This window comes from Lynx canadensis, chromosome D1 (genome assembly GCF_007474595.2).
Source record: "Lynx canadensis isolate LIC74 chromosome D1, mLynCan4.pri.v2, whole genome shotgun sequence".
In the NCBI taxonomy this organism is placed as follows: Eukaryota; Metazoa; Chordata; class Mammalia; order Carnivora; family Felidae; genus Lynx; species Lynx canadensis.
In genome coordinates this window covers 18,283,144-18,295,366 of record NC_044312.2, presented here as the reverse complement: position 1 = coordinate 18,295,366, position 12,223 = coordinate 18,283,144, and the positions used below count along the sequence as shown (strand labels likewise).

The window sequence follows — 12,223 nt, the reverse complement described above, 5'->3', positions numbered from 1 at the left end:
GAATTCAAGACTATGAGGCAGAGCATCTGCTACTCTAAGGGCATAAGACAACCTGAATCAAGAGAATATTAAGGTCAAATCCCTAGGAACTAGGCTCAAAGCAGACTGAAACCCAGGTACTTTAAAGAAAAGGGTCTTTTCTCTCACAACAATAAAGCTGAGGTAGCTATTAAAAACAAATGCACACAGTTTGATGTCCCAGGTTGCTGAATTACAGGCCAGTTAAATCTGTATCCATATCGGGACTGTTCTACGAAAGCTGAAGCATGGACCGGAAAGAGTGGGGATGGGGAGAACGAACCGGAGTAGAGGTACATAGGAAGACTCTGAGGGCTCGGGAACATCCTGAATCCCTAATCCTCACTCAGGCCCCTGGCCAGCAGGCCTAAAGAGACTGTTCCTCTCTTGCTTGAGAAGGCGGGAGAAACCCCTGCCTAAGGGAATTACCTTGCAAGAGTGAACGAATCCCTATTTGCCTCATCCTTCCACACACACACACACACACACACACACACTCTGCTCCACTACCATCAGATCACAGCGTGCTCTGTGGGGTTGATTACAAAAACATCAAAGGCATTACAAGAATTCGGTCATTTACGTGGACAAAATGCAGGAAATAAGTATAGGAATAGATTCCGAGTGTGCTGACCCAGGAAGGAGAAGCAATGTTAGATCTAGCTGATTTTGTTGATGTAAGTACAGTACCAGAGGTTCTGAGTTCAAAAAGGTAGCTTTAGTGGCTGGAAGTGGTTCTAAAATTTTGTCTAGTTGGATGATTAGAAATTGGACTCATGGTGGTCTATGCTAAACAAAGTTGAGATGCCACCAATTTGGGGGATAATGTGGAAGGAGAAAATAAAACACTTCAGGACACAGGAATGATGGAAATTATTGCCACCCATGTTATTCCTTCACTCATTCTCCATCTATGAACCAAAGGACCTAGAAGACACTTCCTTTTCCAAGGCCTTGAAAAATACATTCATGAGTAGAACACTCACACCTGTGAAAAATATTTTACAGACCAGTAAGGCACTGACATCAGTTTGCTCATTTCAATTTCAAGAAAAGTGGAAGACACTAAGCAGTGACATTTAACCACTAGTGAGTGGGAAAGGAGGCATAATTCCATAAACAGGCAGCAAGGCCAGAGTGGTAATTAAAATAGCTTGAATCTTTTACAGTAGCTAATTGGTCACAGTCTTTAGGATTAGAATAAACAGGTTATCTCATTTCAGGGAGAAAAGAAATGTGTTTTCATTTGTACAAGGACTACATGAGGACAGGTAAGAATAATTTTTTATATGTAGAACTATGCGGAAAAGGTATCCTCATAGATGTTGGGTAGTCAAAATGGCAGACTCTAATAGAGGTTCTTTTTGCTGAATTGCTCCTGTTTGGGGAAAAGTCCCAAGATCAGGCAAAGCAGGATTCTACCTCTCACCGCAGAAGCCAAAGTGGAACAGGTAATCCCTCTCCCTATCTCTCTGAAGACAAAATGTGAGCACATACCCTAAACACAGCCAATCAATTGGTCAGACACAGAGGCAAAGGTCAGCGAGAGATTATTTCCAGCACAGCCCGTGCACAACCGCAAGCATCCGGCAGTGAAGTCCAGCACTGTGGTGACTAGGGAGGACGGTGCCAGCAGAGACACGTGAGGCCAAACACCAAGTGACACCTTGGCTGCTCTTGCTGCCCCTGGCTCCTGTCTACGCCTGGTTCTGCAGGTTGCCTAACAATTCTTGCAGTTTCTCAATATCCTTCCAGTAAATTCCTCCTGTGGTTGAAGATGATGGCCGTGACCTGAATTCAAGAACACGGACTAGTGCAGAGGTATATATGCACTTTAGGAAAATTATGCCATCAGGACAGAAAACAACGTGCTGCCTATATGTGCACTGCTTCCTGCAGCAGGCTGGAAATTAAATAAACTAGAATGATGGGCTTATGCTCAAAGCCCAAATATTTACTTCTCCCGTTAATAAGTTCGAGTGAATCAAGTAAAACTATAGATGTTAGGTCATGTTTTACAAAAAAAAAAAAAAAAAAAAAAAAAAAAAGGTCATGCTGCTTAACCTATTATTTCTAGGTTGTATTAAAAGGCATGGTAATATTTATTTCTCCCTATTTGGCTGTCCTTAGCTGATTTTAAAAGGCAATCTTCAAAAATCTTAATTTGTCTCATATTTTTAAAATGTTTATGCTTTAAAATACTACTAACAAAACCACAGAATCTTTTTATACTGTACTAGTTAAGCCTTATAGAATGTTAACCCCCTCAAAGCTGTAAGTAATAGAAAACTCTGGGGAAAATTAGATATATTTAGTAAGGATGAATTGGAATCACAGAAATTTATAACCAGAAGATCAACTGACTAGACTCCCATTCAGTCCTAACTTGCATCCTGCTTGTCTAATGTGATTCGTGTTATTTGTTAAAGTCATTAAGGAAAGCATAGAACATTTTTGCTTAGTGGTTCTAGTTGCCAACACCTAAAAACCAGTTTTGGGGATATTTTTTCCTTGTATGTTTACCTTTGTCATACCTGTTACATTTCCTTTTACATTTACAGAGTATTAAATGTAGCTCCTTCCCAACCTTCATGCACTATGGTGGGAATGTAAATTGGTGTAGCCATTGTGGAAAACAGTATGGAGGTCCCTCAAAGAGTTAAGACTCGAAATACCATATGATCCAGCTATTCCACTTTTGGGTACTTATCCAAAGAATTAAAAAAACATTAATTTGAAAAGATATGTGCACCTCTATGTTCACTGCAGCATTATTTACAATAGCCAAGATACGGAAGCAACTCAAGTGTCCATCGATAGATGAGTGGATAAAGATGTGGCACGTGCCCAAGCACGCGCACACACACACACACGCGGAAATATTACTCAGCCATAAAAAAGAATGACTTTTTTTTTTGCCATTTGTGACAACATGGATGTACCTAGAGGATATTAAACTAAGTGAAATAAATAAGATAAAGACAAATGCCATGTGATTTCACTTGCATGTGGAGTCTAAAAACCAAAACAAACAAAGCAAAAAGCAGAATATGACCTGTAAACACAGAGAACAAACTGGTGGTTGCCGGAGGAAGGGGGAAGGGGGAAGGGGGAAGGGGAATGGGCAAAACGGGCAAAGGGGACAGGAGGAGACAGGCTCCCAATGATGCCATGAGTGAAAGGTACAGGACGCAGAACGTAACGAATGGTATTGTGATCGTGTTGTATGGTCCCAGACGGTAGCCACACTGGTGGTGAGTGCAGCACAACACACACACTTGTTGAATCTCTCTGTTGCACACTTGTAACTAGTGTGACATTGTGTGCCAACTATACTCAAATTTTTATTTATTTTTATTTAATAAGCAAACATAAAAAAAAAGGTAGTTGCTCCTCAAACTATGTGTAGTAACTCTTCGTATACTTAAAGGGGATTACTAATTCAGCCCTCCGCATTTCTCTTCATACTCAACCATCCTAATTCCTTTAGTATCTCCTTAAGAGTCTGTTTTCTAGTCCTTTCCCCGTATTCTCGAAACCTAATGCCTATTTGCCAAATCTTCCAAACTGCAGAACCTAGTATATCCTGAAAGCAAGTCAATGTGAAAGAAGAGACCAGTTTTTGGGTAGGTGAAGATGTGTCCCTGGAGAAGAGAATCAAACAGGAATCAATGACATGGAGCATGGGGGTGGAAGTGGTCAAATACTTACCCGACCATTCTTAATACAAGTGCAAGGTTAGAAGAAACACACTGTGGAAAACGAGATAAAATGGGTTTGCTTTGTGTTTCTTCCTTTTTTTTTTTTTTAAACCTATCACCAAAGTCCTCTAAAAGGGTCGTGTAACAAATTATTAGATTTGCTCTAAAGCAACAGTTCTTAAATTGCCTCAATACTTGCTAAAATGTAGCTAAACTGATGAGTAGTTTTTACCTGAATGGCACTTCTTCCTGTGGAACATCCACATAGTAACGGATAAAAAATCTCTCCGAATCTTCTCGCTCACCATCAGTAACAACACTGCCATTAAGTTTGGAGACGGATGGCAATCTGTAAGTAAAAACCAAAATAAAGACATGTTAAGATACTAAGAATATTCAGCTTTCGAAATAAAATCATTGGTTTGAGGCCAGTCTTATTCTCTTGAAAGGACACGTTTGATGTAACTCTGCTTATGTACAACCACCTACATGAACTAAAGTGGTATAGAATAAAAGGACCCAAAATGTCTAAAGTCTCGTTAAAAATTTATTTATTTATTTACTTATTTATTTATTTATTTATTTATTTATTTGGAGAGAGAGAGAGAGACAGAGAGAGTGAGCAGGGAAGGGGCAGAGAGGGAGAGAGAATCCCAAGCAGGCTATGCACTGTCAGCACAGAGACTGACACGGGGCTCCAACTGAGAACTGTGAGATCATGACCTGAGCTGAAACCAAGAGTTGGATGCTTAACCAACTGAGCCACCCAGGTTCCCCTAAAGTTTCATTTTTAGATGTGACACTGACCTTTTATAATTATACCTTACCTTTCAAAATAAGATTCTAGCCAGCACCGTCCAACTTAAATATAATCCAAGCCACATACGTAATTTTAAATTTTCTAGTAGCCTTATTTACTTAAAAATATTCATTTATTTTCTGGGAGAAACAGAGAGAGCAAGAAAGAGAGAAGAGAGAAAAGAGACAGAGAAGAGAGAGAGAGAACATGAGGAGGGGAGGGTCAGAGTGTGAGAGAGAGAGAATCCCAAGTAGGCTCTGTGCTGTCAGCACAGAGCCCGACATGGGGCTTGATCCCGTGAACTGTGAGTTCATGACCTGAGCCAAAATCAAGAGTCGAACACTTAACTGACTGAGCCACTGGGCGCCCCTCTAGTAGCCATATTTAAAAAAAATAAAAATACAACAGGTGAAATTAATTTTAAGGATATATTTTTATTTAACCCACTATATCCAGGACTTAATCATTTCAACCTGCGATCAATACTGACAAGTAACTAATAGGATACTTAATGTTCTCTTTTTCATATAAAGTATTTGAAATCCCGTGTATATTTTTGCACTTACAGCACATCTCAATTCAGACTAGCCATAATTCAAGTGTTCAAAAGTCACACATAGCTAATGGTACCATACTGGACAGCAGAGGAAGACAGAGTAGAGTCTGAGTAGAGACAGAGTAGAGTAGAGTAGACAGTACAGGAATCAATTTACTATATTTACAACAGAATTACGTGAAGAAAATAAAGTATAAGGCCTACTACAAGACTTATTCTTTTTAGAAGGAAACTACGCTGAAATGTATTTCTTCAGTGAGATATTAACGTGTATGTTACAAAGCAGTAAGGAAGGATCTGTTAGGTGTTAGCTGGGTAGAAAGAGCAATACCCTGTTTAAAGAATACTCCGCTTTTTAAAATTTTTTCGTTTTTTGAGTTTTTATTTAAATTCCAGTTAGTTAACATGGATGTAATATTAGCTGCACGAGAATCTGGTGATTCCCCACTTATATACAATACCTGGTGCTCACCACAAGTGCCCTCCTTAATACCCATCACCTTCACCTCCAGCAAACCTCAGTGTGTTCTCTACAGTTAAGAGTGTTTTCTGGTTGGCCCCTCTCTTTTCTCTTTTTTCCCTATGTTCATCTGTTTTGAAGAACCACTCTTCTTTAGGGAACTTAAAGCCCCTTTCAAAACCACTAAGTATGGCACGCAAAGAGAACAAATGAAAGCTTCACGGCCCTTTACATCTCAGCCAAAATCTTACTGCTGCTAAAGGCTTATACAAAAATAAACACTCATTTCAGCAGTCTGGGAGAGGCAGAGATGGAGACACGAGAGGCAGGGGAGCCAGAGGAAGAACACAGCCGTGTGGTGGTCATGTTTAAGTCAATCTATATTCAAGGAGAAAACACAGATGCTGCTCTCTTAAGTTTCATAGAACGGAAACCGTCCAATTTTTAGGTATTTACGCTTTAAATGACACTATGTTAACAGAGAAAATAAATACAACTAAAACAGAACTCATTCCCTATTATACCTACTTTTTCTCCATAATCCAAAACAGGGCTTCAAATATTGTTAAGTATTAAAAAGTGTAAAAATAGGATAGATTTGCGAGGGAATGTTTCAGTGCTCTTGGCAGGCCAATTACTTTTCACATTTTTCTCATCACACTGTGTTCTCTTTCTTCTGGGATTTGGAGCTACAGACGCAGCCCCTTCAAGTGCTGTCTGTTCAAGAGACAGGGAAACGTACGGTGCACTCCCCCTCATTAGTGCACCATCCCTTTAATGAAACAAGGCCCGAGAGAAGCAAGGAGAGTCATCAGACAACAGACCTGGCTATTACCAATTTCCTCCGCTCCTCGGTGGTATAGGGCTGCAGAAGAGGAATTCCTAATAATCTCACTTCTTCAAGTTTGGGGAATGAATTTAGTTTGTCAATGTCTTCCCAGGACTGCAAACCTGATTTGAGAAATATATCATTTAAGTAAATCCAGAAAAGCATACAAAAAAGAAGATTAACATAGAAAAAACTGCTTCAATTAATTTCTGAAATGTTAAAAATGATCGTAAACAGTTAGAGATCCTGAAAATCTTCTTACATGCACCCACAGAACAGAATACAGTCAAACACCATAAAAACTTCCCTAGAGCCGCTCCTCTCCCTATGATCCCAGTGGTCAAGGAGAAGAGAGCTTCATTCTCCAACATCCTACTAAGGTACTGATTGTCCACCCAAATGGCCTTGTAAAGAGGTCACTGCCGGTTTCTATAAGCATGGTGTATGCCATGATTACATTAAAAGGGGGACGTGGTCAACTTTTTCACCAGATACAGACTCACGGAACATAACTACTGATCAGAGTTAATACTGTCAAACTCACATTTTTACCTAACAAATTCTAAAATGGGTTCAATAGAGCCAGAAAATAAATAATATCTTTCTTACATACTGCCCTCATTTTGGGGACAGGGAAAACAGATTTTAAAAGCAAAACAAACAAACAAAAGCAAAAACAGACAACCTGAACCATTGGGTCATGAGAACATGCAATAAATTAAGATTACTTAGTGCTAAAAGAAAAGTCTTCCTATGGCCCATGAGCAAATATATCATCCAAGTCAATAGTTGGCACTTCCAGGAAAAACATGCCTGTAATAATGAACGTGGTCAATTTTATAACAGGCTCAGTCTATTTCAGAGAACAACACAGCCCCTTCCTCTCTCCATCAACCTGAAGCAAGGGTAAGCAGAGGAGTGATATATGAGGGCTCTGGTGTGTACTGTCCCAAGCCACCACTGTTCTCTTCCCTTCAGTTGTGTCATAAGCAGCTTCCTTATGCAAAACACTGGTTTTTAAAACCGCATTCCCACCCTTATGACTTCCATGGCAAATTAAGCTGTGTGTTTTTTCAATTGTAGATTAGAGTTGTTTTTAGCTACATAGGTTTTAAGAAATGGGCCGAAAGACAATGTCAAGAGAATGAGAAGAAAAGTCACCGACTGGAAGAAGAGATTGGTTAAAAACACATCTGATAAGGGATTGTTGTCCAAAATACACAAAGAACTCTTAAAACTCAACAGTAAGGAAATAAACAACCTGAACTAAAAAATGAGCAAATGACCCAGACAGACACCTCCCCAAGATGGCAAATAAGCATGGGAAAAGATGCCTGACATCATAGGTCATTACAGAATTGCAAATTAAAACAAGATTCCACCAGCACACACCTAGAATGGCCGAAATCCAACACATCCACAGCACATAATGCTGACAAAGATGAGGAGCGGCAGCAAGTCTCATTCGTGGCTGGTGGCACGCCAAGTGGGGCGGCCACTTTGGAAGGCAGCAGCCAGTGTCTCATAAAACTACACATATTCTCACTGTATGATCCGGCAACCGTGCGCCTTGGCATTTACCCAGATGAAATGAAAACTTATTGTCCACACAAAACCCCGCACACAGAGGTTTACAGCGGCTTTATTAATAAGTGCCAAAACTTCGAGGCAACCAAGATGTCCTTCAGCTTGTGAATGGATAAACAAACTGTGGCAGAGCCACACAATGGAAAGTTACTCAGCGCTGAAAAGAAATGAGCTATCAAGCCATGAGAAGATATAGAGGACACTTAAATGCATATTATGAAGTAAAAGAAGCTTATCTGAAAAGGCCACATACCGTATGAGTCCAACTATATGACATTCTGGAAAAGGCAAAACTACGGAGACAGTCAAAAGGTCTCTGCTGTTTGCCAGGGATTGGGCGTATGGAGAGACGAACAGGCAGAACCCAGTGGATTGTTAGGGCAGTGAAACTTTTATGTATGATACTATAGTGACAGATACATGTCATTCCACGTTTTTCCCAAGCACAGAACACCAAGAGTGAGCCCTCATGTGAGATACGGACTTTGGGTGATGATGTGAAAATGTAGGCTCGATTAACAGATGTATCACTTTGGTGCTAGAATGTGGAGAGTGGGGAGGTTGTGCGTGGGGGGGTGGGTGGGTGCAGAGTATGCGGGAACTCGGTACTTCCTGCTCAATTCTGCTATGAATTCAAAACTGCTCTAAAACATAAAGTTTATTAGTTAAAAAAAAAATGGGCTAAAAATACTCATTTCTGGGAGACACAGAATCAAATGGCAGCAAACTGGCTATCAATCCTATCTAATACTACATAACTACTATACCATACTAGAAGAGAAAAGTAAACACTTACAGGGTATGGTAGGTTGAAATTCCTTAACCTGAATCCAGACAAAATGGGCTAGTTTGTCATTCCTTGTACTCTGACCCTGCCTTTTACTGTCCAACTCATCAATCTGTCTCACTCCTTTCATGGTATGACCTCTTCAGCATATAAAACATAAACAGCTAATAAGATGCTATGCCACTTGGTATTTATCATTTACGCCCTAAATTTAGCTAATCAACTGGCACCTGCACGTCACTCTTGAAAACGCATCCTACAAGGAGGCAGAGCCGAGACTGAAAGAAATACACTATCATTGATCTCATGTGTAAGCTCAGATCAATTTGCATGTACCTCACCTGACTTGTGGAGGCTGATGGATCGTAGATTAGGAAACAACCTGGCCAGTGAATCATCAGGCTCCTCAATAGCATTCAAATGATTGTTCGCCAGGACGAGAGTATCCAGTGAGGGAAACATAACTCCTAACTTTCGTATTTCAGTCCAGTCTTGGAGGTTATTGTCTGTTATATGTAGTAGCTTAAGAGAATGACAGCAAATAGAAGGACAAGACACTGTTTCATAGTCGTTAAGGCACAGGAAGAGCTCCTCCAAACTGCAGAGAAAAAAGGAAATATTTCATTGTTGAAAGCAGTTATGTTTCTACTTTGCACCTACTTTCATTTATTCCATAAATAAATAAGTGCCTACTGTGTGTGAGGCTCTGGTAGGTATTGCGGGCAAGACATAAAGATGTCTTTCTAAAGCTTAAAATATAGCTGGAGACACAGAACCCAAAACACATAAAACAGCAGAGAACGATATAACCCAGGAAGATAACCCACTAAATTAATTTTGTGCTTAAATAACTAAATGCTAAATAAGGCAGTACTCACTCTAAGATAGCAGTTCACATAGGAGTGGAATTGAAATTGTAGTTAGAATAGTCAGGGAAGACTGCATGGCCTTGAAGGAAGGGCAGACTTGCAAAAGTTGAGAGGAGATAGAGGAAAATCCCAGAAACAATGTGAACGCAATGTGTGGAAACAGAAATATTAACTATCATTTACTAAATTCCTACCCTGAGCCAGGCCCTGTTCCAAGTGCTTTATAGACTGTACTATTTCTGCCAGGTAGATACAGTTACACCCATTTTACAGACAAGGAAACGGAGTTCATTCGCTTCTCAACGGTCATATGGCCAGTAGAGGGAAGCAGGCTCTCCAAGCTCATTCTCTGCCATGCCAGGGGTTGTGTGAAGTGAGTGGCAACCAGTCTCATTAGAGGGATGGTGAGAAACTCAGATGGAATAAATGGGGTGAGACCAGATTCAAAAGGCTTTGATAAGTTCCATATTTAGACAAAGAAACTACAGTTTCACATATTTCTTTAAGCTGCTTCCTTTGAATACTCATGTGTTTATTCAAAGCTACATACAAACAAATGTAAGAAAGCATTTCTAAACTGACAAACAAAAGCATAATTTCTTGTTTAAATTATCGAAAAGAGTTCCATTTTCCCATCAGGCCAGCGAGGCACTTAATCATCTGAGTGTTAATATATTTTATAGATCGCATGATTTTTTTCTTTTCGTCCCAAAGAAAAGCGCTGACGCAAAATTCCGAAATCAGGTAATCAGAAGATTAAAATGGAGAAAGGGTGGGTTGATCTAGAAATGATAAGTGCTTCTCAGGGATATTTTCTCGCCAAAGGATGACATATCTTATGTCTCGGTGCTACTCAACACTAAACAAGTATTCCAAAGAAAATGCTACTAAATTACCCTCCTTCTAAGTACTTCATTTTTCTAACTTCGTTCTCCATCCAATCTGCTGTTCTAGTGTTTCTGAGATGGGAGATCAGCAGTGATTCTATGTACTAACAAAGATGGCAACACAGACCCCTCTCCGTCATGCTCTCTGAGCTTACTCGGGTAACTCCTGCAGTATCGTGTGGACCGTCTCCCAAGAAGCTTTGCTGTTGTTGAGGACAAGTTTGCGAACCCCAGAGAAGGACCCAGCACATGTTCTTTCTAAAACCGACAAATTCAGAGGGTTGGAACTCAGGTTTAGAAACTCCAACTGGGGAACATTTGACACAATTTTACTGACCTGGGGAGAAAAAAAGAAATGCATATCAGGCAGTAATCAGAGTTTTTAAATCGCAATCATGCTCATAAAGCTTAAGTGAGTGGGGCTCCAGGCAAAAGGCCATTCACATTAGGGAGTCCTGTTAGTGACGATACCTACAGAGGGGCGTAAGTAATTTCAACAAATCTTGGCAAAGAATTTAATCTTTCTATGAAAGAGTGACATAATTGAAAATTAATGGTACAAAAGAAAGACTTTACACGTTGCCTTTGGCAAGGTTTTTGATTCTGTTCTGTATGATATTCTCTTTGATAAATGGAGAAAAGATAATTTTGATGACGTTTTAGGCTGCAAGTTTCTAGAGACCTGAGACTGGGTCATGTAATTCTCTTTGAATTTCTCCTTCCTTTTGTCCTCAGTACAATATTAAGGCTAATTAAAGATTTATTGAAGAACACACGGTAACAGCTCAGGTGTTCAAAACTGACATAACCACAATCACTTAGAAACAGTTTCAACTTGGGGTGCCTGGGCAGCTCAGTCAGTTGGGCGTATGACTTCCGCTGAGGTCATGATCTTGTGGTTCGTGAGATCAAGCCCCGAGTCAGGCTCTGTGCCTCCCTCTCTCTCTGCCCCTCCTCCACTCATGCTCTATGTCTCAAAAATAAATAAAACATTTAAAAAAAAAATTTTTTTTTTTTAATTTTTTTTTCAACGTTTTTTTATTTTTGGGACAGAGAGAGACAGAGAATGAACGGGGGAGGGGCAGAGAGAGAGGGAGACACAGAATCGGAAACGTGCTCCAGGCTCTGAGCCATCAGCCCAGAGCCTGACGCGGGGCTCGAACTCACGGACCGCGAGATCGTGACCTGGCTGAAGTAGGACGCTTAACCGACTGCGCCACCCAGGCGCCCCCAAAAAAATTTTTTTTAAAAAGAAACAGTTTCAATTTGGCTCAAAGATGACCAAATTGGGGGCACCTGGGTGGCTCAGTCGGTTGAGCGTCTGACTTCAGCTCAGGTCATGATCCTGTGGTTTCACGATCTCACGGTTTGTGAGTTCAAGCCCCACATGGGGCTGTCTGCTGTCAGGGCAGAGCCCACTTCAGATCCTCTGTCCCTCTCTCTCTGCCCCTCCCCCACTTGGCTCTCTCTCAAAAAAATAAGATAAAATAAGATGACCAAACTTTATATACACTCAAAAACAAAAAGCATCCATAACAAAAGAGAAAACATGATCATCAATTTAACGATTTAGCTAGAAACTTGGGAGGAAAGAAGATTTTTTTAAAAAAAGGAAATCAGCATTACTCACCTTAACTATTAGCTCTACATAGTACTAGTCTCTTTTGATAAAGCTTATTTCACTCAATTCTCAAAACAACTTGCAAGATAAACTATTTTCATTTTAACAA

The 12,223-nt window shown here is 40.2% G+C and overlaps 1 protein-coding gene across 2 annotated transcripts in view; it reads right to left on the bottom strand.

Annotated features, from left to right (window-relative positions):
- LOC115525502 (tubulin-specific chaperone cofactor E-like protein) overlaps nt 1–12,223 on the bottom strand; it is a 145,985-nt gene that overhangs the window by 114,481 nt on the left and 19,281 nt on the right. For both annotated transcript variants that reach the window (XM_036064311.1, XM_030332480.2), the window contains exons 5-8: nt 10,649–10,830; nt 9,079–9,335; nt 6,359–6,485; nt 3,952–4,068 (exon numbers count right to left, since the gene is read on the bottom strand). In XM_036064311.1, the coding sequence (XP_035920204.1) occupies nt 3,952–4,068; nt 6,359–6,485; nt 9,079–9,335; nt 10,649–10,830 (683 nt within the window). The remainder of the gene's footprint in view (nt 1–3,951; nt 4,069–6,358; nt 6,486–9,078; nt 9,336–10,648; nt 10,831–12,223) is intronic.